Raw genomic sequence first — 27,167 nt, 5'->3', positions numbered from 1 at the left:
AGGATTGAGTGCCTTTAGGATTGATTGGTTTGGTATCCTTGAAGTCCAAGGGACTCTCAAGAGGATTCTTCAGCACCACAATTGGAAAGCATCAATTCTTGTACGCTCAGCCTTCTTGATGGTCTGACTCTCACATCCATACATGACTACCGGAAAAATCATAGCTTTGACTATACAGACCTTTGTCAGCAAAGTGACATCTCTGCTTTTAAATATGCTGTCTAGTTTTGTCACAACTTTCCTTCCAAGGAGCCAGCATCTTTTAATTTAATGGCTGCAGTCACTGTCCACAGTGATTCTGGAGCCCAAGAAAATCTGTCACTGCTTCCATGTTTTCCCCTTCTCTTTGCCATGAAGTGATGGAGCAGATACCATGATCTTAGTCTTTTGAATGTTGAGTTTTAAGCCAGCTTTTTCACTCTTCTTTTTCACTTTCATCAAGAGGCTCTTTAATTCCTCTTCACTTTCTGCCATTAGTATGGTATCATCTGCATAACTGAGGTTGATTTATCTCTCAGCCGTCTTGATTCCCGCCTGTGATTCATCCAGTTCAGCATTTTGCATGTTGTACTCTACATTTAAGTTACATAGCAGAGTGACAATATACAGCCTTATCTTACTCCTTTCCCAATTTTGAATCAGTCCATTGTTTCATGTAAGGTTCTAGCTGTTGCTTCTTGACCTGCATACAGGTTTCTCAGGAGACAGGTAAGGTGGTCTGGTATTCCCATCTCTTTCAGAATTTTCCACAGTTTGTTGTAACCACACAGTCAAAGGCTTTCACATAGTCAATGAACCAGAAGTAGATGTTTTTCTGGAATTCCCTTGCTTTTTCTATGATCCACTGGATGTTGGCGGTTTTGATCTCTGGTTCCTCTTTTTTAAACCCAGATTATACATCTGGAAGTTCTCAGTTCACATACCACTGAAGCCTAGCTGGAAGGATTTTGACCCTAACCTAGCCTGTGAAATGACTGCAATTGTGTGGTAGTTTGAATATTCTTTGGCATTGCCCTTCTTTAGGATTAGAATGAAAACTGACCTTTTCCAGTTCTGTGGCCACTGCTGAGTTTTCTAAATTTGCTGACAAACTGAGCACAGTACTTTAACAGCATCATCTTTTAGGATTTTAAATTGCTCAACTGGAATTTCATCACCTTCATTAGCCTTATTTGTAGTAAAGCTTCCTTAGGCCCACTTGACTTCAGAATCCAGGATATCTGGCTCTAGGTGAGTGACCACACCATCATGGTTATCTGGATTAAGACCTTTCTTGTATAGTTCTGTGTATTCTTGCTATGTCTTAATCTTTTCTGCTTCTTTTATGTCCTTATCATTTTTTGTCCTTTATCATGCCCTTCCTTGCATGAAATGTTTCTGTGATATTTCCAATCTTTGAAGAAATCTCTAGTCTTTCCCATTCTATTGTTTTCCTGAATTTCTTTGCATTGTTTATTTAAGGAGACCTTTTTATCTCTCCTTGCTATTCTCTGAAACTCTTCATTCAGTTAGTTATATCTTTCCCTTTCTCTCTTGCCTTTCACTTCTCTTCTTTCCTCTGCTATTTTTAAATCGTCTTCAGACAACCACTTTGCCTTCTTGCATTTCTTTTTCTTTGAAATGGTTTTGGTCACTGACTTCTGTACAATGTTCCAAACCTCTGTCCATAGTTCTTCAGGCAATCTATCAGATCTATTCCCTTGAATCTGTTCACCACCTTCACTGCATAATCATAAGGGATTTGATTTAGGTCATACCTGAATGGCCTAGTGGTTTTCTCTGCTTGCTTTGATTTAGGCCTGAGTTTTACAATAAAGAGCTCATGATCTGAGCTACAGTCAGCTCCAGGTCTTGTTTTTGCTAACTATGTAGATCTTCTCCATCTTTGGCTGCAAAAATAATATTCGATCTGATTTCGGTATTGACCATCTGGTGATGTCCATGTGTTGAGTTGTTGCTTATGTTGTTGGGAAAGAGTGTTTGCTATGACCAGTGTGTTCTCTTGGAAAAACTCTTCTTAGTTTTTGCACTGCTTCATTTTATGCTCCAAGGCCAAATTTTCCTGTTATTCTGTGTATCTCTTGACATCCTACTTTTGCTTTCAAATCCCCTATGATGAAAAGGACATTTTTGGGGGGTTGTTAGTTCTAGAAGGTGTTCTAGAAAGTGCTGTAGGTCTTCATAGAACTGGTCAACTTCAGCTTCTTCAGGATCAGTGGTTAGGGCACATGGATTTGGGTTGGATTACCATGATATTGAATGGTTTGCTTTGGAAATGAACTGAGATCATTCTGTCATTTTTGGATTGCACCCAATTACTGCATTTTGGACTCTTGTTGACTGTGAGGGCTACTCCATTCCTTCTAAGGGATTCTTGCCTACAGTAGTAGATATAATAGTCATCTGAATTAAATTTGTCCATTCCTCTCCACTTTAGTTCACTGATTTCAAAGTGATGATATTTTCAATGCCATCTCTTGCTTGACCACATCCAATTTCTCTTGATTGATGGACCTAACATTCCAGGTCCTAATATTGTTCTTTAAAGCACTGGACTTTATTTTCACCAACAGACTCATCCACAATGGAGCCTCGTTTCCACTTTGGCCCAGTTCCTTCATTTTTTCTGGCACTATTAGTAATTGTCCTCCACACTTCTCCAATAGCATATTGGACACCTTCCAACCTCGAGGGCTCATCTTCTGGTGTCATGTCTTTTTGCCTTTTCATATTGTCCATGGGGTTCGTCAGTCAAGAATACTGGGGTAGTTTGCCATTCCCTCCTCCAGTGGACCACATTTTGTCAGAACTCTTCACTGTGACTCATCTGTCTTTGGGTGGTCCTGCACTACATGACTCATAGCTTCATTGAGGTATGCAAGCCCCTTCACCATGTGAAGGCTGTGTCCTTCTAATGTATTGTTGAATATGGTTTGCTCGTCCTTTGTTGAGAATTTTTGTGTCTATATTCAGAAGTGGTATTGGCCTGTAATTTTCTTTTTCTTTTTGTTGTATCTTTGTCCAATTTTGGTGGCCTCATAGAATAAGTTTGGGAGTATTCCTTCCTCTGTAATTCTGGGCAATAATTTCAGAGGATAGATGTTACATCTTCTCTATGTTTGATGTAATTCACCTGTGACGACATCTGCTCTTGAACATTGTTGGGGGTTTTCAAATCACAGTTTCAATTTAAGTACTTGTGATTGGTCTGTTCATATTTTCTATTTATTACTGGTTCAGTCTTGGGAGACTGTACCTTTCTAAGAATTTTTCCATTTCTGCTAGGTTGTCTTTTTATTGGCATATAGTTGCTTTTATTGTTGTTCAGTTGCTATGTCATGTCTGACTCTTTGTGACCCCATGAACTGCAGCACCCTAGTGTTCCCTGTTTTTCACTATCTCCCTGAGTTTGTTGAAACTCATGTCCATTGAGTCAGTCATGCCATCCAACCATCTCATCCTCTGTCACCCTTCTCTTCTTGCCCTCAAACCTCCCTAGCATCAGTCTTTTACAGTGAGTTGGCTGTTTCTATAAGGTGGCCAAGGATTTGGAGTTTCAGCTTTAGCATCAGTCTTTCCAATGAATAGTCAGGGTTGATTTCCTTTAGGAGTGACTGGTTTGATCTTGCAGTCCAGAGGACTCTCAAGAGTCTTCTCCAGCACCACAATTGGAAAACATCGATTCTTCAGTGCTCAGCTTTCTTTATGGTCCACCTCTCACATTCGTATGTGACTACCCGAAAAACCATAGTTTTGACTATACAAACCTTTGTTGGCTAAGTGTATCTCGACTTTTTAATACTCTCTCTAGGTGTGTCTCAACTTTTCTTCCAAGGAGCAAAAGTCTGCAGTGATTTTGGAGCCCAAGAAAATAAAATCTGTCACTGTTTCCACTTTTCCCCCATCTATTTGTCATGAAATGATGGGACTGAATGCCATGATCTTTGTTTTTAGAATGTTGAGTGTTTTTTTTTTTTTTGAAACAAAGATGAATATTTTTAATGATAAAAGATAGATATCTATTTTTCTTAAATTAGAGATCTAGCATTCTATTCATACTAAGTCAAAGTAAAATCAAAATGTCATAAATTTTTTAGTTAGGCAAAAATTCATATTCTATACATATTATACATATTATTTATATATATGTATAGAAAAGCCCCTCTAGTACTCTTAATAAAGGCTTGAGAAAGAATGTAAAAAGAGATGGAGAGATTGGAAAACATAAATGAAATGGGAGCATTGAATATGAAATAGAAAAAGTGAAATTAGATAAAAGTAAAAGATCCTCATATAGTCCAGTTGTTTTTAAACATGGCTGCTGATTAGAAACATATCTGGCATTCTGGCAAAAAAGAAGCAAGCAATACCTGGGCATTTGTATAATTCAGAAAATTCCAAGATAATTCTGCTATCTGGGTTTTAAAACTTGATTACAGGCTTTTCTATTAAATGGTAGTTTTGGTGACATAGAAATCTATTATTTTTCTGTTGACCAATCATGATACAATGGTATTGAGTAATACATAATCACAATAGTACAAGATGTTTATCAGTTTTCACAATTTATAGCCAGACAAAAAATTAAAGATAATTAACCATTGCAAGTCATAATGGGAGCATGAATAACCTAACAATATAAAATAATTACATACAATCTGGGGGGTCAAGCAGAGTGATGTGGTAAGTGAAAGTCATACATGCACACGTTCTCATCTGCTCAGCCAGTCTGTCTTTTGGTTGGTGCATTTAATCCATTTACATTTAAGGTAATTATCAATATATGTGATCCTATTACCATCTTCTTAATTGTTTGGGGTTTATTTTCTGTAGGTAGGTCTTTTCTTTCTCTTGTTTCTTGCCTAGAGATGTTCCTTTAGCATTTGTTGTAAAGTTGGTTTGGTGGTGCTGTATTCTCTTAATTTTTGCTTGTCTGGAAAGCTTTATTTCTCCATTAAATCTAAAGGAGAATTTTTCTGGGTAGAGTATTCTTAGTTGTAGGTTCTTCCCTTTCATTACTTTAAATATATCATGCCATTCCCTTGTGGTCTGTCAAGTTTCTGTTGAGAAATCAGCTGATAGCCTGATGGGACTTCCCTTGTATGTTGTCATTTTTCCCTTGTTGCTTTTAATATTTTATCTCTTTAATTTTTGTCAGTTTGATTACTATGTGTCTTGGTGTGTTCTTCCTTGAGTTTATCTTGCCTGGGACTCTGTGCCTGCTGGACTTGGTTGATTACTTCCTTTTCCATGTTAGGGAAGTTTTCAGCTAGTATGTCCTCAAAATATTTTCTCAGGTCCCCTTTCTCTCTTCTCATGCTGGGACCTCTGTAATATGAAAGCTTGTGCATTTATTGTTGTCCCAGGGGTCTTTTAGGCTGTTTTCATTCCTTTTCCTATGTTCTGTTCTGTGGCAGTGATTTCTGCCATTCTGTCCTCCAGGTCATTTATCCATTGTTCTGACTCAGTTATTCTGGTATTGATTCCTTCTAGTGATTCATCTCTGTTTGTTCTTTAGTTCTTCTAGGTCTTTGGTAAACATTTCTTGCATCTTCTCAATCTTTGTCTCCATTCTTTTTCTGAGATCCTGAATCATCTTCACTATCATTCTGAATTCTTTTTCTGAAAGGTTGCCTATATCTCTAATTTAATTGTTTCTCTGGGGTTCTATCTTGGCCCTTCAACTGGAACATAACTTTCTGCTTTTTCATGCTGATTAACTTTCTGTAATTTTGTTTGTCACTGTGGGGTTGTGGTTGTTCTTGATTCTTCTGTCTGACATCTGATGGAGGAGGCTGAGGCTTGTGTGGGTTTCCCTGGTGGCTCAGCTGGTAAAGAATCCACCTGCAATGCACAAGACCCCGGTTCAGTTCCGGGGTCAGGAAGATCCCCTGGAGAAGGGATAGGCTACCCACTCCAGTGTTCTTGGGATTCCCTGGTGGCTGAGACAGTAAAGAATCCACCTGCAAGGTGGGAGACTTGGGTTTGATCCCTGGGTTGGGAAAATCCTCTTGAGAAGGGAAAGGTTACCAACTCCAGTATTCTGGCCTGGAGAATTCCATGGCTTACATAGTCCATGGGGTAGCAAAGAGTTGGACATGACTGAGTGACTTAAAATATAATGTAAGCTTCCTGATGGAAGGGAGTGGTGATGAGAAACACTGGGTCTTGCTCTGGTGGGCAGGGCCTTGCTCAGTAAAGCTTTAATCCAGTTAAGGAGGGTTGTGCTTTCTCCCTGGTAGTTTTTTGGCCTGAGGCGACCCAGCCCTCTGGTCTTCGGGGGCAATGGTTGGGTTACTGGAGACCTCCAAGAGGGTTTACACCAAAGGGAACCTTCCCAGACTGCTGTTGTCAGTCCCTCCTCCATCCCTGTGGTGAGCCCCTAGTGACCCAAGCCTCTACAGGGACCCTCCAACACTAGTAAACTAGTAGTTTTGGTTCAGTCTCTTGTAGAGTCACTGCTCCTTTCCTCTGAGCCTTGGTGTACACAAGGTTTTGTATGTGTCCTCTAAGACTGGAGTCTCTGTTTCTCCCAGTTCTGTGGAAGCCTTGTAATCAAATCCGCTGGCCTTCAAGGTCAGATTCTCTGTCACTTTGTTGCGTCCCCAGGCTGGGAAGCCTGGTATGGGGTTCTGAACCTTCACAACAGTGGGAGAACTTCTTTGCTATTATTGTTCTCCACTTTGGTATTATTTGTTCTCCATTTGGTGGGTATTGGATTTGATTTTATTGTGATTGTGCCCCTCCTACTGTCTTGCTGTGGCTTCTACTTTGTCTTTGGACATGAGGTATCTTTTTTTCATCAGTTCCAGCATCATCCTGTCAATGATTATTCAACAGCTAGTTGTGATTTTGGTGCTCTTGCAGGAGGAAAGAAGCCCATGTCCTTTTACTCTGCCATCTTTGAAGGTTCAGTTTTAAGCCAGCTTTTTCACTCTCCTCTTTCTCCTTCATCAAGAGGCTCTTTTAATTCCTCTTTGTTTTCTGCCAATAGAGTGATATCATCTGCATATCTGAGATTATTAATATTTCTCCCAGCAATCTTGATTCCAGTTTGTGTTTCATCTAGCCTGGCATTTTGCACATCTTCTGCATATAAATTAAATAAACAGGGTGACACTATACAGCCTTGATGTACTCTTTCCCCAGTTTTGAACCAGTCTCTTATTCCATGTCTGGTTCTAACTGTTGCTTCTTGACCTACATACAGGTTTCTCAGCGGGCAGGTAAGGTAGTCTAGTATTCCCATCTCTTTCAGAATTTTCCACAGTTTGTTGTGATGCACACAGTCAGAGGTTTGAGCATAGTCAGTGAAGCAGAGTAGATGTTTTTTCTGGAATTCCCTTGTTCTATGATCCAGCAGATGTTGGCAATTTGATCTCTGGTTTCTCTGCCTTTTCTAAATGCTATTTGTACATCTGGAAATTCTTGATTCATGTACTGCTAAATCCTAGCTTTTGAAGGATTGTAAGCAAAACCTTGCTAGCATGTGGAACAAGTGCAATTGTGTGGTAGTTTGAACATTCTTTGGCATTGCTCTTCTTTGGGATTAGAATGGAAACTGACCTTTTCCGGTCCAGTGGCCACTGCTGAGTTTTCCAAATTCGCTTACATGAGTGCAGCACTTTCACAGTATCATTTTTTAGGATTAGAAATAGCTCAGCTGGAATTCCGTCACCTCTGCTAGCTTTGTTTGTACTAATGCTTCCTAAGGCCCACTCAACTTCACATTCCAGGATGTCTGGCTCTTGGTGAGTGACCACACCATCATTGTTGTCCTGGTCATTAAGATCTTTTTTGTGTAATTCTTCTGTTCTTGCCACCTCTTCTTACTGTCTTCTGTGTCTGTTAGTTCTTTACCATTTGTGTCCTTTATTGTGCTCATCTTTGCATGAAATGTTCCCTTGGTATCTCTAATTTTCTCGAAGAGATCCCTCTGGTCTTTCCCATTGTATTGTTTTCCTCTATTTCTTTGGATTGTTCACTTATGGCTTTCTTATCTCTCCTTGCTATTCAGTTGGGTAGATCTTTTTCTTTCTCCTTTGCCTTTTGCTTCTCTTCTTTTTCTCAGGTATTTGTAAGGCTTCCTCAGACAACCATTTTCCTTCTTGCATTTCTTTTTCTTGGGGACAGTTTCCATCACCACTTCCTGTAGAATGATATGAACCTCCGTCCATAGTTCTTCAGGCACTGTCTACCAGATATAGTCCCTTGAACCTTATTCGTCACCTCCACTATATAATCATATGGGATTTGATTTAGGTCATATCTGAATGGCCTAGTGGTTTTTCCCTACTATCTTCAATTTAAGCCCGAAGTTTGCAGTAAGGAGCTGATGATCTGAGCCAGTCAGCTCCAGGTCTTGTTTTTGCTGATTATATAGAGCTTCTCCATCATAATCCATCTGATTTCTGTATTGACCATCTGGTGATGTCCACATGAAGAGTTATCTCGTGTTGTTGGAAAAGAGTGTTTGCTATCACCAGTGCATTCTCTTGGCAAAACTGTGTTAGTCTTTTCCCTGTTTCATTTTGCACTCCACGGCCAAACTTGCCTGTTACTCCAGGTATCTCTTGACTTCCTACTTTTGCATTCCAGTCCCCTATGTTGAAAAAGACATCTTTTTTTTGGTGTTAATTTTAGGAGGTCTTTTATGTCTTCAGACAATCATTCAACTCCAGCTTCTTCAGCATTAGTTGTTGGGGCATAGATTTGGATAATCATAGTGTGGAATGGTTTGCCTTAGAAACAAACCAAGATCATTCTGTCATTTTTGAGACTGCACCCAAGTACTACATTTTGGACTCTTTGGTTGACTGTGAGGGCTACTCCATTCCTTCTAAGGGATTCTTGCCCACAGTAGTAGATATAATGGTCATCTAAATTAAATTTGCTCATTCCCATCCATTTTAGTTCAGATTCCTAAAACACTGTCTTGCTATCTCTTGCTTGACCACATCCAATTTCCCTTGATTGATGAACCTAACATTTCAGGTTCCTATGCAATACTGTTTTTTACAGCATCAGAGTTTACTTTCACCACCAGATACCCACAACTGGGCATTGTTTCTGCTTTGGCACAATCTCTTCATTCTTTCTAGAGCTGTTTCTCTGCTCTTCCCCAGTAGCATATTGACACCTACCAACCTAGGGAGCTCATCTTTCAGTGTTGTATCTTTTTGCCTTTTCATATTGTTCGTGGAGTTCTCAAGGCAAGAATACTGGTTTGCCATTCTCTTCTCCAGTGGACCACATCTTGTCAAGCCCTGACTAGCAGGGATATCTGCTTCAGCTTCCACATAGCTGGATGACATGCCCGGTGCCCTAGTTGTCCCACTGCTGGTCCTCATTAAGTCTGTAAACCTTTACCAGCCATTCATTGGATGTTGGTCATTGTGCTGTCCTGGTGCTGAGGCAGAAGCCCTGCAGGGGTCGTTGGGAAGGGGGTCCAGGTAAGGCTGGAGTTGATGGTGGATGATGCCCAGGAGCAGAGGGTGCCCCAGCTTTTCCACTGCCGTTGCCCACCCTGAGGTCAATCTGCTTGCCCAGGAGTGGAGGGCAGCCTGCAGTTATCCAGGTCATTAAGAACTTCTTTGTACAGTTAGTTCCAGAAAAACATCTATTTCTGCTTTATTGACTATGCCAAAGCCTTTGACTGTGTGGATCACAATAAACTGTGGAAAATTCTGAAAGAGATGGGAATACCAGACCACCTGACCTGCCTCGTAAGAAACCTGTATGCAGCTCAGGAAGCAACAGTTAGAACTGGACATGGAACAAGACTGGTTCCAAATAGGAAAAGGAGTACGTCAAGGCTGTATGTTGTCACCCTGCTTATTTAACTTCTATGCAGAGTACATCATGAGAAACGCTGGACTGGAAGAAACACAAGCTGGAATCAAGGTTGCCAGGAGAAATAACAATAACCTCAGATATGCAAATGACACCACCCTTATGGCAGAAAGTGAAGAGGAACTAAAAAGCCTCTTGATGAAAGTGAAAGAGGAAAGCAAAAAAGTTGGCTTAAATCTCAACATTCAGAAAATGAAGATCATGGCATCCGGTCCCATCACTTCATGGGAAATAGATGGGGAAACAGTAGAAACAGTGTCAGACTTTATTTTTGGGGGCTCCAAAATCCCTGCAGATGGTGACTGCAGCCATGAAATTAAAAGACGCTTACTCCTTGGAAGAAAAGTTCTGACCAACCTAGATAGTATATTCAAAAGCAGAGACATTACTTTGCCAACAAAGGTCCATCTAGTCAAGGCTATGGTTTTCCCTGTGGTCATGTATGGATGTGAGAGTTGGGACTGTGAAAGAAGGCTGAGCGCCGAAGAACTGATGTTTTTGGACTGTGGTGTTGGAGAAGACTCTTGAGAGTCCCTTGGACTGCAAAGAGATCCAACCAGTCCATTCTGAAGGAGATCAACCCTAGGATTTCTTTGGAAGGAATGATGCTAAAGCTGAAGCTCCAGTACTTTGGACACCTCATGCGAAGAGTTGACTCATTGGAAAAGACTCTGATGCTGGGAGGGACTGGGGGCAGGAGGAGAAGGGGACGACAGAGGATGAGATGGCTGGATGGCATCACGGGACTCGATACACATGAGTCTGAGTGAACTCCGGGAGTTGGTGATGGACAGGGAGGCCTGGCGTGCTGCGATTCATGGGCTCGCAGAGAGTCGGACACGACTGAGTGAATGAACTCTGTGTATTCTTGCCACCGCCTGTTAATCTCTTCTGCTTCTGTTAGGTCCTTGCTGTCTTTTTCTTTATTGTGCCCATCTTTTCATGAAATGTTCCTGGGTATCTCTAGTGTTTTTGAAGAGATCTCTAGTTTTGCCCATTCTATTGTTTTCCTCCATCTCTTTGCATTGATCACTGAGGAAGGCTTTCTTATCTCTCCTTGCTATTCTTTGGAACTCTGCATTCAGATGGGCCTATCTTTCCCTTTCTCCTTTGCCTTTCACTTCTCTTTTCTTGGGTATTTGTAAGGACTCCTCAATCACTTTGCCTTGTATTTCTTTTCTTTGGGATAATTTTGGTCAGCACTTCCTGAATATTATGAACCTCTATCTATGGTTCTTTAGGCACTCTATCAGATCTAATCCCTGAATCTGTCACTTCCACTGTATAACCATAAGGGATTTGACTTAGGTCATACCTGAATGGCCTAGTGGTTTTCCCTACTTTCTTTAATTTGAGCCTGAAATTTTCAATAAGGAGCTGATGATCTGAGCCACCCACAGCCAGCTCCAGGTCTTGTTTTTTGCTGACTGTATAGAGCTACTCCATCTTTGGGTGCAAAGAATAGAAACAGCCTGATTTCGGTATTGACCGTCTGGTGATGTCCATGTGTAGAGTCGTCTCTTGCGTTGTTGGAAGAGGGTGTTATCTATGACCGGTGCGTTCTCTTAGCAAAACTGTTAGCCTTTGCCCTGCTTTACTTTGTACTCCATGGCCAAACTTGTCTGTTAATCCAGGTATCTCTTGACTTATTACTTTTGCACTCCTGTCCCCTATGATGAAAAGGACGTCTTTTTTTTTGGGGGGGGGGGGGATTCTATTTAGATAGTTGCTTTTAGTAGTCTCTTAATGTCTTTTGTATTTCTGCGATGTTGGTAATAACCTTTTTTAATTTCAGAATTCTACTGATTTGGACCCTTTTCTGTTTATTCTTGATAAGTCTGGCTAAAACTGTATCTTCTTTGGAAAAATGTCTATTCAGATCCTTCATCCACTTTTAAATAGGCAGACTTAAGCTATATGAGTTCTTTATGTACTTTGGATGTTAATCCTTTATCAGATATATTATTTGCAGATATTTTCTCCCATTCAGTAGGTTGCCTTTTCATTTTGTTACTGGTTTCCTTTCCTGTGCAGAAGCTTTTTAGTTTGTTGTCCAATCTGTTTACTTTTCCAATGTCATTTCTTAGAGATTGCCCCTTCCCTGCTGTATATTCTTAACTCTTTTGTCATAAATTAACTGATCACATACGTATAGGTTTATTTCTGGGCTCTCATTTCTGTTCCATTGACCTGTGTAATTGTTTCTATGCGGATAAAGTTATATACACACACACACACACAATAATTTTGTAATGTTAAGTGGACCCTTACAACATCGGTTTGATCTGCATGGATTTACTTATACCTGAAATTTTCACTGAATACATACTACAGTACTACACAATCATTGAATCCTTGGGTATGGTACTGCAAATATGGAGGGCTGGCTGTTACATTATACACACAGATGACCGTGAGGAAGGTTGGTCCCCTTCAGTTCAGTTCAGTTCAGTTGCTCAGTCGTGTCCGACTCTTTGCGAGCCCATGAATCGCAGCACGCCAGGCCTCCCTGTCCATCAAGTCAGTGATGCCATCCAGCCATCTCATCCTCGGTCGTCCCCTTCTCCTCCTGCCCCCAATCCCTCCCAGCAACAGAGTCTTTTCCAGTGAGTCAACTCTTCGCATGAGGTGTCCAAAGTACTGGAGCTTCAGCTTTAGCATCATTCCTTCCAAGGAAATCCCAGGGTTGATCTCCTTCAGAATGGACTGGTTGGATCTCCTTGCAGTCAAAGGGACCCTCAAGTCTTCTCCAACACCACAGTCCAAAAGCATCAATTCTTTGGCGCTCAGCCTTCTTCACAGGCCAACTCTCACGTCCACACATGACCACTGGAAAAACCATAGCCTTGACTAGACGGACCTTAGTCGGCAGGGTAATGTCTCTGCTCTTGTTGAAGGGCCACCTGTAGTTTGAAATGAGGGTGTGTGATGCCTCCAGGTTTCTCAAGAATGCTTTGGCTATTCAGTGTCTCTTTTGGTTCTGTACGAATTTTAGAATTGTTGCTTCTACTTCTGTGAAAAATGCCATTGGAATTTTGTTAGGAATTGCACTGAATTAGATTGCTTTGGGTAGTTTGGACATTTTAACAAAATCTTCCCATTAACAGAGAGTTATCTTTTTATTCAATTTCTTTCACTAGTATCTTGTACTTTTCAATATACAGGCCTTTCACCTCCTTGGTTAATTCATTTCTAAGTATTTTATTCTTTTTTATATAACTGCAAAAGATTATTAGCATATAAAAATGCAACATTTTTTGCATTGATCCTGTATCCTGAAACATTACTGAATTCATTTAAGTTTTTTTCTAGAGTCTTAAGGGCTTTCTGTATCGTATCTTCTATAACTAGTGACAGTTTTAGTTTTTTCTTGCCAATTTGGATGTGCCTTTTATTCGTTTTTCTTGGTTAATTCCTCATTAGGGCTTTCAGTACTCTGTTGAATATAAGTGGTGAAAGTAGGCATCCTTGTCTTGTTCCTGCTGTTCAGAGGAAAAGCTTTCTGCATTATACTGTTAAATATGATGTTAGTTCTGGGACTGTCATATATGGCCTTTGTTATGTTGAGGTATGTTACTTCTGTCCCTACTTTTGAGTGTTTTATTATGAATTGATGTTGAAGTCTAGATGTCAGATATTTTCTTGCATCTAATGAGATGCATATGATTTATATTCTTCATTTTGTTAATTCTTGCATCCCTGGAATAAATCCCACTTGATCTTGGTGTATGTATGGCCCGCTTATTAGTATATTGTTGAATTTGGATTGCTAATATTTAGGTGAGGATTTTTACATTTGTGTTCACTAGGGATACTGGCCTGAATATTTCTTGTGGCATCTTTGTCTGGTTTTGGTATCAGGATAATGCTGGCCCTGTAGACTGAGTTTGGAAGAGTTTCCTCTTTTTTTTTTTTTTTTTAAATTTTGGAAGAGTTTGAAGAGGTTGGGTGTTAATTCTCCTTAGAATGTTTGGTTGAATTCACCAATGAAGCCACTTAATTCTGAACTTTGTCTGTTGGGGAGTTTCTGATTACCAAATACAGTCTCATTACCAATAATCAGTCTGTTCAGATTTTTCACAGCTGACCTGATAGGCTGTTATGTCTCTAGGAATTTGTCCATTTCTTATAGATCATCTAATCTCTTGGCATATTATTCATATTGGTCTTTTATGATCCTTAGTATTTCTGTGGTACCAATTATAAAATATCTTCTTTCATTTCTGATTTTATTTATGAGTCCTACTTTTTTTTCTTGCCTCAGGATGCAGTTTCCTTACCTAGTTTAGGCAAGCTTTGAGCCATTTATCTTCAAATAATTTCTCTGCCCATTTCTGTCTTCTTTCTGGGAGCCCTAAAATGTGAATGTTAGCCTTATTTGATAGTTTCCCATAAAACCCTTACCCTATCTTTTTTTCATTTTTTTTCCCTCTTGCTGCTCTGATTGGGTGAATTTCACTGCCTTGTCTTTGACTTGGTGATTAATTCTATTTAGTCTCCTGCTGAACTTTTCAATTTCATAGTGTACTTTTCATATTCAGTTCAATTATTATTTTTCAGCTCTGTGACTCATATTTGATATTTTGTCTTCCAACTCTTCATTGAAAGTTTCACTGTATTCATTTATTCTACTCGTTTGGTGAGCATCTTCATAATCATTTCTTTGAACATAAATTACTTATCTCCATTTTATTAAGTTTGCCTCTGCCCCAACCCCTGGAGCTTTTATCTTATTGTTTATGTATCTTATTGTTTATTCCTCTCTCTCTCCATTTCTTGACTCCCTGTGTTGGTTTCTTGCAGTAGATAAAACAATGACCTCTCTCAGTCTAAAAAGAATGGCTTTTTGTGGATGAAACTTGTTCAACCCTGCCCTAGCCTCTTGTTCTCTCAAACTTCTGTGATTATCCACACAGCCTATCATATTGTTAACAGCTCCCAGTAGTTGAGGGTGTGCCTAGGGAGGTTCTCATTACCTAGATTCAGGCTGATTAGAAGTCAGATCCTCAGGCAGCAACTTTTAAAAGTATGGACATGTATGCAGTCCTATGGGACTGCAAACGTAAACCTTGTTGGCCACCAGAATCAGGAAATTTGGAGGTGTGCCTGGGTGGCAGTCAAAAAAGTTGTGCCTCCAGACACATGTATAAGCTCTTTTCTGGGAAATACCAGCCATCTGGAGCAAGGCAATAGTGCCAGGATGGCATCTGTAGCCTATATGCCCTGAGAATAACTTTGGAGGCCTCAGTGTATGCCAGACCTGAAGCCTGCTTCTCAGGTCATAGCTCCAGGACAGATAGAAGCTACATCACAGAAAGACTAGGGTGAGAGGTTACTTCAGTCTGCTCTCTGTGGCCATGCTCTGCCTAGAACCATCTCTATGATAATCACAGTCCTGTGGGACCCAGGAATGTAAGCCCCCCCGGCCATCACAGCCAGGCAATCAAGGGGCATCCCCCGCTAGGCAGAAGCTGCAGAGAGTAAGGACTGGGTGGGAAAACAAGGATACCAAACGTGTAAAGCTCCCCTCTGGGAGGCACTGGCACTCTAGAGCATGGCAAAGGGAGAGCCTGAAGATAGTACCTCTCTCCCAGACTTCTGCAAAATATTCAGACAGCCCCAGATGAGTGATTAATCGGAAGACTGTCCCTCAGGCTGCAGACATGATTTTTAATAGGCCCTCATTCTTCATAAAGACTGAGCTCCTGGGTCCAGTGCCTCTTGCTGTGCTCTGCAGATGGCAGCTATTTAAGAACTTTTTCTCCATTCACTACTGTTCCATGGGACCCGTTGTCATAAGCCCCATGGTTACCAGAACCAGAGAGTGTGGAGGTGCCCACTGGCAGCAGCCACACAAATCAGAACACAGATTTTTCTGGTGACACTGACTGTTACAGTCCCAAGGTTCCAGGAATATAAGCTCTCCTGGCCTCCAGAGCTAGGTGGTCCAGAGGTGTCCTCTGGGCAGTAGCCAGCAAAACCAGGGTATCAGATGTGAACCCTCTTGTCCAGGAGATACTTGTACTTTGGGGCATGGGCATGAAAACAGCACTTGCCTGTTCTCTGTCCCCACCAACTAACTCCTACACGTGTATGTCAGAGTAGATGCCTTCTCTCAGGCAGACTGATGCTTCAGTTTAAGCAGGTGAGCCTCCTTCACTTTATGTCTGGGTGTGATCTGTTGCTTCTGAGCTGGGCCCTGGGCAGGAGAGAGTCTGAGCAGACTAGCCTCTGAAGAATCACTTCTCAAATCACTACAGTTTGGGTCTCAGGACACAAGCCTCAATGGTTATCAAAATCAGATGGGGGCTTCTCTTCCAGGTGCAAGTCTTAAAAGTTGGAGCACCTGATGTGGGGTTCAAACTCCTCATTTCTCATCAAGAAGCTCTGGGTTTTCAGTTCTCTTCCAATTTGGGACCCACTGGGGGTGGGGGTTATGGTGAGTTTGTTCCAGCCTCTCCTACCTGCTTGCTTGATGTGTGGTTGTCACTCAGCCAGTGATGAGGAATTTTCTATTATATAACTGTAGACACAGTGTGTCTGTGGTAAAAGGTAAGTTCAGGATCTTCAGGATGGGGTTTGACATCTTGAACTGGAATCACCACCCTGAACTAAGTTTCTTGACAGTGTAGGCTGGATTTTTTATTCTTCAAAATATACATCATTGTGTTTTGCCAGTGATATATATTAGTGGCTTAGGGATGATACTTTAGATGAGGGCAGTGGGGGGAGATACATAGAAGTCTTGAAGGCTGTGACAACTGGATTTTTATGACTGTGATGAAAGCCTACCAAGTCTTTTCTCTGAAAACACTGTCAGCAAACCACAGGGTGACTCTCTGGATCACGGCAGAGATGCCTCCTTGTCTCCACTATTCACCCTCTCCCTTTTGAGTAACACAGTGGCTGAAATTTAACTAAGTACACAGCCATATAGGTAAAGATGTCATATTCAAGGCTCTCTTCAGGCCATCTAAGGTTTCAACCTAAAAATATTTATACTTACCTTGTAATTGGTTTCTTTAGATGATTTAAATACCTTTTTTTCCTGGAATTTATGGCTTTATTTAGACTAAGATCGCCTTGCAGCGAGACAAGGGACTAAATTTTCTATCCTTTTGAACATAGACTTCCAAACAGTATTCTGTAAATGGTAGGCATTCAATAGACTTTTTAGCAAATCTGAAAACCAAAATGACTCTTACGAAGATTCAAAGTATATAAAAAACAGTGCTCATTTAAAAAGACATATGCTAAAAGAACATGAAAATACGCATTTATTACCAACAAAGTAGCATTTCCCATGAAGAGTTTTTTTCCAGTTACACCTGCAGATACATAGTAGCAGGACAAAATTACACCTTTTTTTTTTTTTTTTTTTTTTGGCCATGCTGCACAGCTTGCAGGATCTTAGTTTCCCGACCAGGGACTGAACCTGGGCCCTTGGCAGTGAAAGCACGAAGTCCTAACCACTGGACCACCAAGAATTCCCCCAAATTACATTTTTTTTAGACACTAAAGATTCATACTCCAAAGAAAATAAACACACGTCCAAAAGACAATTAGAAAGCAGCAAGAAATCTTTCCTTTTAATGCAAAAACCTTAGGCAAATCAATTAAGATTTTGTCATTACAAATAATTGCTTGTCACCTTTTAGGGTTTTATATATTTTATTCATCAAATAAGAGTATTATGTGAAGTTTTTACAATTTTTAATTAAAATCAACTTTTTCAGAAAAATGTGAAGTTTCAAGTGGCTGAGTTATTGTGCAGGACTTACTATTTTATTAATGTTAAAATGCATAATTTATTCTTCGCAGCTCAACTTTCAGTGTAAAACCAAGTATTTGTCCACTAGAGATACAAATGCTTATAAACAAGGTTTGGAATAATTATTGGCATATGTAAACTGAAAAAAATCTTCAAACTTTTTTCACATTGATGATCATTTTGTAGAAATAAGATGACTGGCACTTAGACAATAAATGAACTACACCAAGCACATATTAGTAAAGGTACTTTGATGGAAAACAAAGTATTTAACAACAAAACATTTGGCAACAACATTCATTTACTAACATGTTACCAACATTTTCAATGTTTACATGAGTTGTTTGCACTAGTAAAAATGTTATTTTAAAATATTTTCATAGTACATGCATTAGACTTAAAGAGGGGAAGGTTCTTTAAAAAGCTATTTTTTTCTTTATAAAAATTTTAAAAGAGAAAATGTCCAAATAAGAGGATGAAGACTTTCATTACTTTTTGACTTAACAAGAATATAAATTTCAGTAGCTATTTAAGAACATATAAAACCCAAACTGAATGCAATTTTTCAATTTAGTCAAGCTACCAAGTCAAAAAAATAATTGTCATTACCTCTACAGATCCAATCCACCGTTTAAAGATATGTCCTTGCTCCAGTTCTTTATTTTACAAGATTTTAAAGAACAGAATGTTTTGGCACTGTTAATTAGTATAACTCAGAGATAAACAAATGATTTTCTAATCTGATTCTTCCATGCTCCAAGAACAGTTTAAATTAGATTTTCTAAGATACTGGGGTATGATCAACACTGTAAATTAAAAGGACCTACATAAGCTTAAGGTCTAAAAATATTATGGTTTTAAACAAATCAATGCTTTTGCTCACTCTACGTAACACTGAGAAATTTTAAATATAAACTGTAGAAACCAGTATAAGAAATGTTAAGAAAAATTTTACTAAAAATAATTATAAAAATGCTGTAGAAATTTAAGATGTAAAAATTGACTAAATTAAAAAAAGAAAACAAAAATGATTAACCCTAAAAAGACCCACCCACATTTTATAGGGTTATTCTTTAAAAATTCTTGCCACTTTATTCTCTTGTCAATCTTTTGGTTGCATTTTGCATCATCTAGTGGCCATCTTGTGGCATTTCAAAGAAGTCCTGCTCCTAGTACTTCTCCCTCCTTTGAGATACCAATACAATTACAGTATCAAGTTTCATAAAACTTTTCTTTTAAAGGTCCCTAAAATCCCATTTCCTAGTGAAGATAAGGTAATCTTTTTAATAGGAAGAAATGAATAGATTTGTCATAAATTATTACTATACATTAGACATTTCCATACCAAATTTTAAAAATTATAACACTGGGAGAAACTAGGACTTAAGCTGTAGAGTCATCTTTAGACTCTAAAAGTAGTTAAAATTACTTTGCAAGTAAAGCTCAGGGTTCCCATATCAACTAAACTTCTTGTAACTGATAATCCCTTCCACTGTAGTTCTGATTTGAGTAGCAAATACTGTGAAAGTGGGGACCCAGTCACTTACTGTCAGAGTGCTAAGGACACAATATTTAAATTTTTACTACCAGATGATGTTCCACAGAAAGAAGTTATTATGGTCTCTCTTCATCAACCCATCTGTATCTAATAGCAGGTTTCAAAAGTAACTGATCCTTTAGTCTTAATGAATCTTTTATTCAGTTGAGCCACACTTACATATAGGATTTAACAGAAAAGTCCCAAAGTTCCTGCCCTTCACTTTCACTGAGAAGGCTGAGTGAATGTAATACGGCGCCGCCGCCTTTGGAAAGCCTTTAAATTCCATCTGTTTGGTTCCAGCATATGAGGACCATTGTAGACAAATAATACTGTCATCTTTTCAGAATAAGGAAGATTTTGAAGGAGCTGTGAAGTGTTAAAACAAACTGTCATAGAATGCTATATATTAAGCACAACTTTCTGAACTTGCATGTGTAGAGTCAAATATATTTTATTTGTAAAATTAATGAAACTCTTAATGAAGTTCTCAACTCAACATACACCCTGCCAGATGGTGATTTTTATTTGAATTACCATATCTGAAACCTGGCCTAAGGATTCGTCAACGTATCTTGGGAGCCCTCTATATTCACAGGCCAATGGGATCACACTGCTTCCTAGGCTGACCCTGGAAAAGTATATCCTCCAGAACTTTCCTAGGATAATTTCACTCTTTTATCCACAAAACACCTTTCAAGCAACTTCTATAGTCCAGGTACTGTAATAGATTGGTAGCCTGAAAAGTGTATTAACAGGGTGGTTTGATTTATAGGCCAACTAACAGATCTAGCTATTCCACACAGTATCTGCTGGAATAAGAAAAGATTATACTATTTGATAAAAACTGAATTTAAGATAGGATCTCCAATGAAATTTCTTTTAAAAAATCTGATTACATTAATAAAAACATCTTTGATTGCTATATAGCAGTTTCATAATTGACCCATAGCACAAGAGGTAACAAAAGAAAATTTCCCATTGTAATGGTTCTGTAAAGGTAAGTCTGTTTTTTATGTGAACAGAAGATTTTGAGGATACTTAGGATTTCCTCTGAGCCAGGACAGAGCAAAACAGGCCTTTCTGAGGAAATGAGGAGGACCAGTGCTTTCTGGCATTTTTCAGTGCTAAGAGAGGAAATTCCCTAGAGGAAGAATAAATGCCAAAAAAGCAGAGGAACTCTCAGCTCTAGAACATAATGCTATGCCTACTACTTTCTTCCTCTAATGACAAGGTTTCTGATTAAGTATGTTATTGGAACTTGTCCCCCTTTACTATAATCTATTCTGGGACTGTTCCTGCTCTTATTTACACATACTGGGCCAAAATCTGCTACATATTTTAGCCATAAGGGACTTCCAAGTAACATGAGTATTTTTAGATTCCTTATTACCTACCTTTGGTGTAATAAAGAAATACTGAGATGTGTTTTCTTTACAAGCAGTATTTACAACCATTTCAAACACTCTTCGTTCATTAATTGGGTCCATTCCCTAAAGAAAGACAATAATAATGATTAGATTTAAATCTATTACAAGATACAGTGAAACCCAATAAAAGAATAACCAATACCTGATTGATTTCATCAACTACTCGAAATGGACATCTATTAAGCTCCTGAAGTGCCATCAAGTATAACATAGTAGAAACACTTCTTTCACCTCCACTTTGATGATGAGGAGTTAATTCATGCAGTTGAGTACTACTGCGAAATTTAACTCTAATTCGAATTCCATATTTATCATAGTCTTCCTACAAAACATTTAAAAAGTTGATGAAAGGTGAGTTTTCTCTGGCAATTTTATACTGTTTTTTGAAAATAAATTGAAGTTCTTTACTCTTATAATTGACTTATTCATGATATCAGTTTTATCTAAATAGATCTTTGGAGACCTCTAGAGCTTGTAGAGAGCAAGTGGTTCTAATATTGTTTCAGTTTATTTATAACATAGTCAATAAAAAGTACCTGCTTTATAGAATGGTTCTGAAGATTAAAGAAGATAAACCTAGAAATGCTTGGCACAGTTTCTGGCACAAAGGAAATATATTATAAATTACAAGTTATTACAATACATTTCTTCCTTCTAGCAAGCCCAGAATATGTAGATGACAATTCTCTTGGCAGGTCTAATATTTTACTAAAACTTACAGTTACATGATGTTTGCAATCCTTATGTTTCATAATAAACAGATGAAGGAGTAATGCTTTATTAGGGAAAATTTTCAACATTTACAAAATTAGAACTCCCAAATAAGCTCAATCAACTGGTCTCAACTGTGATCCATACATGACCAATCTTGCTTCATCTATAGCTCCACTCACTCCTCTTTCCCAATTATTTTGAAGGACATCCTGTTCATCTCTTCATATAGTTCTTAATGGAAATCTTATTTTACCCACAATTGCAATGCATGAAACGTATATAGTTCAAGAAATCAGTACCAAATTTTTAAAGTATTTTTGTTCTTATGAACTCAAATTCTTGATCAAAAGGAAACCACTGATACTATTCTATATTTCAGTTATGTTTGCCAATTTGTATATGACTCTTCAAACTTGAGGAGTAGTGATTTCAAAAAGCAATGCATTTGTTCATCACAACTGAATTACCATTACTTAGACTGGATATGGAAAGAGTCTGTAAGGTATTAGTGGCTAATCTCAGATGTCACCAAGAAGAACATCCTCAAAACAACAAGTGACCTTGATGGAATCCTATATACGGTCTCTTCTTTCGTTTGGACATTTTTTTTTTAATAAGAACAATTTTCAGATATAACTTTAGAGTAAATAAACAATTTAAATATACTTTTAGCATATAATTAAAATTCTTGTCAGGAAACATATCAAATGCAATTTTACCTCATTTTCTGTATGGAGGTCAACTTCACCAGCACACTGCATAGAACTAAAAAAATAGCTAAATTTTTCATTAATTTTTTCTACCAGCTCTTTTAAAGGATTAAGCCACCTTTCTTTTACCTGTAAGTAAAAGCAATATAAAAATACAAAGTAAAAGAAGTGTTATTACATTGATACAAAACTTTATATAAAAAAATTATATCAATCTAGTCCTGAGAACATACATTTTTTTCTTAGAAATGTTATCATTTCATTTTGCCTTATTCTACATTCCCATATTATTAATGCACATGAGAAAAAGTTGAATAATTACCTGTGAAATGTTTTCTCTATATTTATCCAGTTCAACTTTCTTTATCTTTAGTTCCTCAGTTAATTGCTCTATTTCTTCTTCTCTTTTCGTGTATTCCTCAACAACCTGGCAGAAAAAATATCTTTAAGAATAATCTACCAAAGGATAAAGGTACAAAAAATTTTGCATCAATTAAAACATTAATTGAAAATGCTACTGTTTGTATGCAGTTAATTTATATTCTTGCAACATACTAAAAATGTCATTTTTTTATTTAAAAAAAAAAAAGACATCTCAGTATTTCAGGTTAGCCCAAGTATTCTTTTTATAAAGAAAAGGAACAGAACACTGTGTTCCTTAGGAAGAATCTATTTAAAATTCTAATAGATTCAGAATCTGGCATTTAAAAGTACATTGTACTAGAGTTCTTGGTAATAATAAGCTAGACAGCAGGAACAGAGTGGGAGGCAAGTACTGGAGGGAACTGTGTGTGTGGGGGGTGGGGGCAGTTGTGCTGGTGGTGGCGACTGCCGGAGGCATTAGGGAAAGAAGCATACTGTAGGATTGAGTCCTGTGAAGCAAGATGCTCTTGATCTTTCCTCAGTTAATAAAGCATCAATTTCATCCAAGGTGTTCGGAAGATCTTGGAAAGCCTAAAGAATGAAAAAACTGTCCATTATTATACGTGGTACAGTGCAAACAGTTCAATTCAAATAATTAAAATGAAAATATGCTGTTGAGTGTCTGCTATATGTTGAACAGCATGCTAGCACAACACAGTAAGGAATCAAAGGAATTACAAACATGGCTTTTTGCTTTCAAAAAGAGGTTTATACTTTAGAAGAAAACAAAATGTATATACTTAATAACATGAGCTAACACCTTAAGGCAATGTATTGATGTTGAGTATTAAAATAAGCAGTACACATCATACTGGTTATGGAATTTGGAGAAAGGAATTATCAGTTCATGCTACAGGAGCTACAAGAAACAGAATTCAGAGGCCTAGAATTCATCTCTGGGCCTTAAAGCAAACAGCTAGGGAAAAGTAAGGCAGAGGAGAGATAGGAGCTTGGAGAAAAAGAAAGAGCACTGCATACCATGGGGGGTGAGGAGTTGTGTCCATTTGGAATGGTGGGTACTTGCTGAATTGGTAGAATGGGTCCAGAATATGTGGGGCATTGAAAGAGAGCAAGAAGTTAGAACTTTATACTGTACTTGTGAAGAACTATAAAAGCATCCTAAGAATCCAATTACTTTGACAGTAGAATTTCACCATAGTACTATCTTCTGAGACTATACAATAGCGACAAATTAGAGCAGTGTGGAGGCAGGCAAGCAGTACAATGTTTTGTCGGCACAACTTGCAAAAGTTTATGTACTACAATGTACAAAATGAATCTTAAAACTCTGAAAAAGATCCTAACATGCTACATTAATTCTTAACCTGTCTTTTTTCCCTCTAACCATCTGGAAAGCAGTTCAGCTTCTATAAGCTTTCAGATATTTATAGTTTATTTTGTTGAATCTAACTTGTCCTTTGAGCTTTGAACTCATGTACCACACACTTATTTCATATCTTCATTTGATTCTAACAGACAAATTTAAGATGGTGAAACAAATCTGCAACTTACCCACCTTCCCCACCAATTTGAGCAAACTTATTTGTCCTTCGATCTTTCCCATCTCAGTAATTCGCAAAATTTAGGGATTCTCTCTCTACCCTTCAATTCAAAACCATTAGTAAGTCATGCTGGTTCTGTCATTAAAAGATACCTCAAGTCTGTAAACTGCTCTGTCTTTTATGCTTCCACTCTAATCCACACCACAAAAGTCTCTTGCCTGGTCCAAAGCAATAATCCCCTAAATGGTCATCTTCCATTCTTGTATCCCTACTTTATTCTCCAGATTGCAGCTGGAGTGCTCTACAAACGGCTGTCCTACCTCTATCGATCTTCTGTTTAAAACTCTCCAGTGGACTTCATCTCAAAGTAAAGCCCAAATTCCTTCTATGGTCTATAAGGCCCTACAGGATCTGACTTCTGCCCTCCTTGGATAATAAATTTTAGCCTAAGATTCTTTCTATTCTGAAACAAGCCAAACATACTTCTGCCTCAAGAGCTTTGAATGAGCTGTTTTCTCTACCTGGAATGTTTTTCCCTCAAACCTTCACTTGACTGATTTCTTCTGTTCATTCAGGGCTCATCTAAAATAGTATCTTCTCAAAGGAGCCTTCTCTGACACTGGCCTCTTACCTCGTATTATTCTTCTTCTTAGCACCTCCTGCTATTCCCAACATAATCTATTTGCTTTTTGATTTGTTCTCCCCACCCTCCAGACTAGAATATAAATTTCAAGACAGAACAAAGTATGTGTTTTGTTCAATGTGTGATAGAAGGTAATCAAGGCATTACCCCTACCTGTCAGATAAAGCTTCAGGTCAAGGGGCTACCTACTCAGTGTAGAACTGGCAGGAAAGGGCAGTATCTTCTCATTTTACTAACTAAATGATATGTCAGTATATAAAGTACACATAATGAGAAGAAGGAAAGGCTCTTTACCAACAGATGTTAGTCATAAAGAATCCACTCCCAAAGAACCCTAAATAAACACCCTGATTTCCAGGAAAACATTTTCATTTTGTCTTTGTTTTTCTATCACCTCTATGTACTGTTTCTTATATATCAATTACTAGTACTACATTTCCAGGAAAAATTATATCCCATCTCCCAAACCTCTCCTAAAAAGGTACTTGGAGAAAAAAGCTTTTTATTGGATGAATGTTTTGGTAGAATAATTTTGCAAAATGATACGCATATCTGAATAACTTTAGTACTAAGCAATAAGACTAAATGGTGTCCATTTGAATATCATGAAGAAAAAATTTGTTGAGCAAAATTACATGCATACTCAGTTTAAAAATGGCGGCAGGGGGGAACTCTCACTTTTTATGGTAGATTGTGTTTTACATGGCCCTGTACAATGCCTAACACACTTTAAGCTTAAAAATACTGTGTGAAATATGTTAACTTATAGCATTATATATTTTTATACTTACTGTCTGATATTCTTGAGGAACAGTCTGCTCTGCACCCAGGTTACATACTTGCCTGGCTCTCTTCATAAGTTCCTTGCATTTCTGCAATAATCTCTGTCTATTTTCATCCAACTCAATGAAATGTTGCTATTTTAAGAAAAAGAATTATTTTGAAAATTTGTAAGTTACTGTTAAATCAGAGGGTTCTTTTATGAATAAATATCACCACACTATATCACATGTATTACTGAATTTTGATAACAGTAAGCAAATCATCCAAAAACCATATCTCAAATTATGACTGATTTTATTGCTAAAATTTGAACTTAAACTTCAAAATATATTAGGACATTAATAATATGGCATTCTTGAATCCCTAACAGCTTTGAAATTTAAACTTAATTGCCTTTTTATGAACGTTTAACCTATGTATAATTATACTCTAGTAAAACAATACATACAATACATAGGCTTCCTATCAGAAAACTCAGCAGAACCTTTCAATGTTTTCCAAGTGCCTTTCATGTAGATCATTCATTCATGGACCCATTCATTCCTTCACCAAATAATTACTGAGAACCTATTAAATATCAGTATTTTATCATGTATTAAGCATAGAAAGTTGAATAATAAGATGCACAGTCATTTTCATAAAGACACAGCACAGCAACATTATCCTTTGTATTTTTGGAGATTAAATAAAAAAGGAACTAAACTTGTGTAATCTTATTCACATCCATCACACAGTGTGTGTCTGGTCCTTCCTCCCTCCATTCCTTGTCAAATTTGGAGTTCAGACATCAGTGATCTTCACAATGTTTAATATACAAGCTTGCAAATTCTACTTCAATCAATCAAAGAGTAAACAATGGTAGTGGAAATAATAGTTTACTTGATAAAGGTCCCCCCACCCCGCACCGCGAAATACATATATATCATCTAAATTGACAAAAAAAGTCTTTCCTAAAGTTCAGTTTTTGTGGGAGAGTAGCAAGCAGGTAGGTAAAGAACATTAGATGAAAGCACAGTTTCTAAATTTGATAGTAGGATAAAAAATAAATTTAACAACTTCCAATTTTTATAACATGAATCTTGATGTAAATCCATACATGTTTCATGCTAGGGAGCGCACTAAGCATTTTGATGTATTATTAAACTTACTATCACAATAGCCCTGCAAGTTAGGTATTGTAATATCTGTAGCTGAAAACAACAGGCTTGGAGTGGTCAGGAAACCTGTTCAAAGTTAAAAACTAAGTAACATGTTCATCCATCTGTCTACCTCCATATCTGGATTTATGTGTAGTCAGTTTATTAACTTGTAAAAATATTCCAGATGATAGTGACATACCTCTGGAAATGTTTAATGGGTTTGGATCCCTTTTCCACTATTTGCCCTCCAGTAATTTGAGGAAGTTATTAAACTCAATGGTGTTTTGTTACCCCTAAGTTCCTTCATGAACACAACTTTACTGAAATTCTGTGTCAATCTTTTTTGTGTGTGCATTTGTTTTTCATGATCAGGGTAAAAGACAAATCCCAAAGTGGGGTGAGGGGAAGAAAAGAAGGAAGGAAATGATCTCCCTTTGTTTCAAATGAAGACCAGTAAGAGAATAGCTAAGAGCAAGCGTGGGTAAGTGACAGAAAACATGAGAAGGAAAAAGAGCAAATGAAAGACAAAATGAACTACTATAGACTTACTCTTCTCTGTATCTCTCACTCGTCATTCTTGACTATTTAAAATGCATAGTTGGTGACTATGATCAGTTAGTAACAAGCACTTACCAAAACACAGTACAAGAAAGAAAAGAGCCC

General features: G+C 38.0%; 1 protein-coding gene across 1 annotated transcript in view; it reads right to left on the bottom strand.

Annotated features, from left to right (window-relative positions):
- Positions 1 to 17,515: 17,515 nt before the first annotated feature.
- The window catches only part of SMC5 (structural maintenance of chromosomes 5), a 99,174-nt gene continuing 89,522 nt past the window's right edge, over positions 17,516 to 27,167 (bottom strand). Inside the window, exons 18-25 of the mRNA XM_068973781.1 lie at positions 25,374 to 25,499; positions 23,416 to 23,460; positions 22,873 to 22,968; positions 22,337 to 22,441; positions 22,024 to 22,143; positions 20,733 to 20,912; positions 20,558 to 20,653; positions 17,516 to 19,529 (exon numbers count right to left, since the gene is read on the bottom strand). Coding sequence (XP_068829882.1) covers positions 19,386 to 19,529; positions 20,558 to 20,653; positions 20,733 to 20,912; positions 22,024 to 22,143; positions 22,337 to 22,441; positions 22,873 to 22,968; positions 23,416 to 23,460; positions 25,374 to 25,499 — 912 coding nt within the window. The 3' untranslated portion in view covers positions 17,516 to 19,385. The remainder of the gene's footprint in view (positions 19,530 to 20,557; positions 20,654 to 20,732; positions 20,913 to 22,023; positions 22,144 to 22,336; positions 22,442 to 22,872; positions 22,969 to 23,415; positions 23,461 to 25,373; positions 25,500 to 27,167) is intronic.

Source organism: Capricornis sumatraensis, chromosome 6 (genome assembly GCF_032405125.1).
Source record: "Capricornis sumatraensis isolate serow.1 chromosome 6, serow.2, whole genome shotgun sequence".
Classification (NCBI taxonomy): Eukaryota; Metazoa; Chordata; class Mammalia; order Artiodactyla; family Bovidae; genus Capricornis; species Capricornis sumatraensis.
The sequence above is the reverse complement of the archived record's forward strand: the minus strand, read 5'-3'. Positions and strand labels throughout refer to the sequence as shown.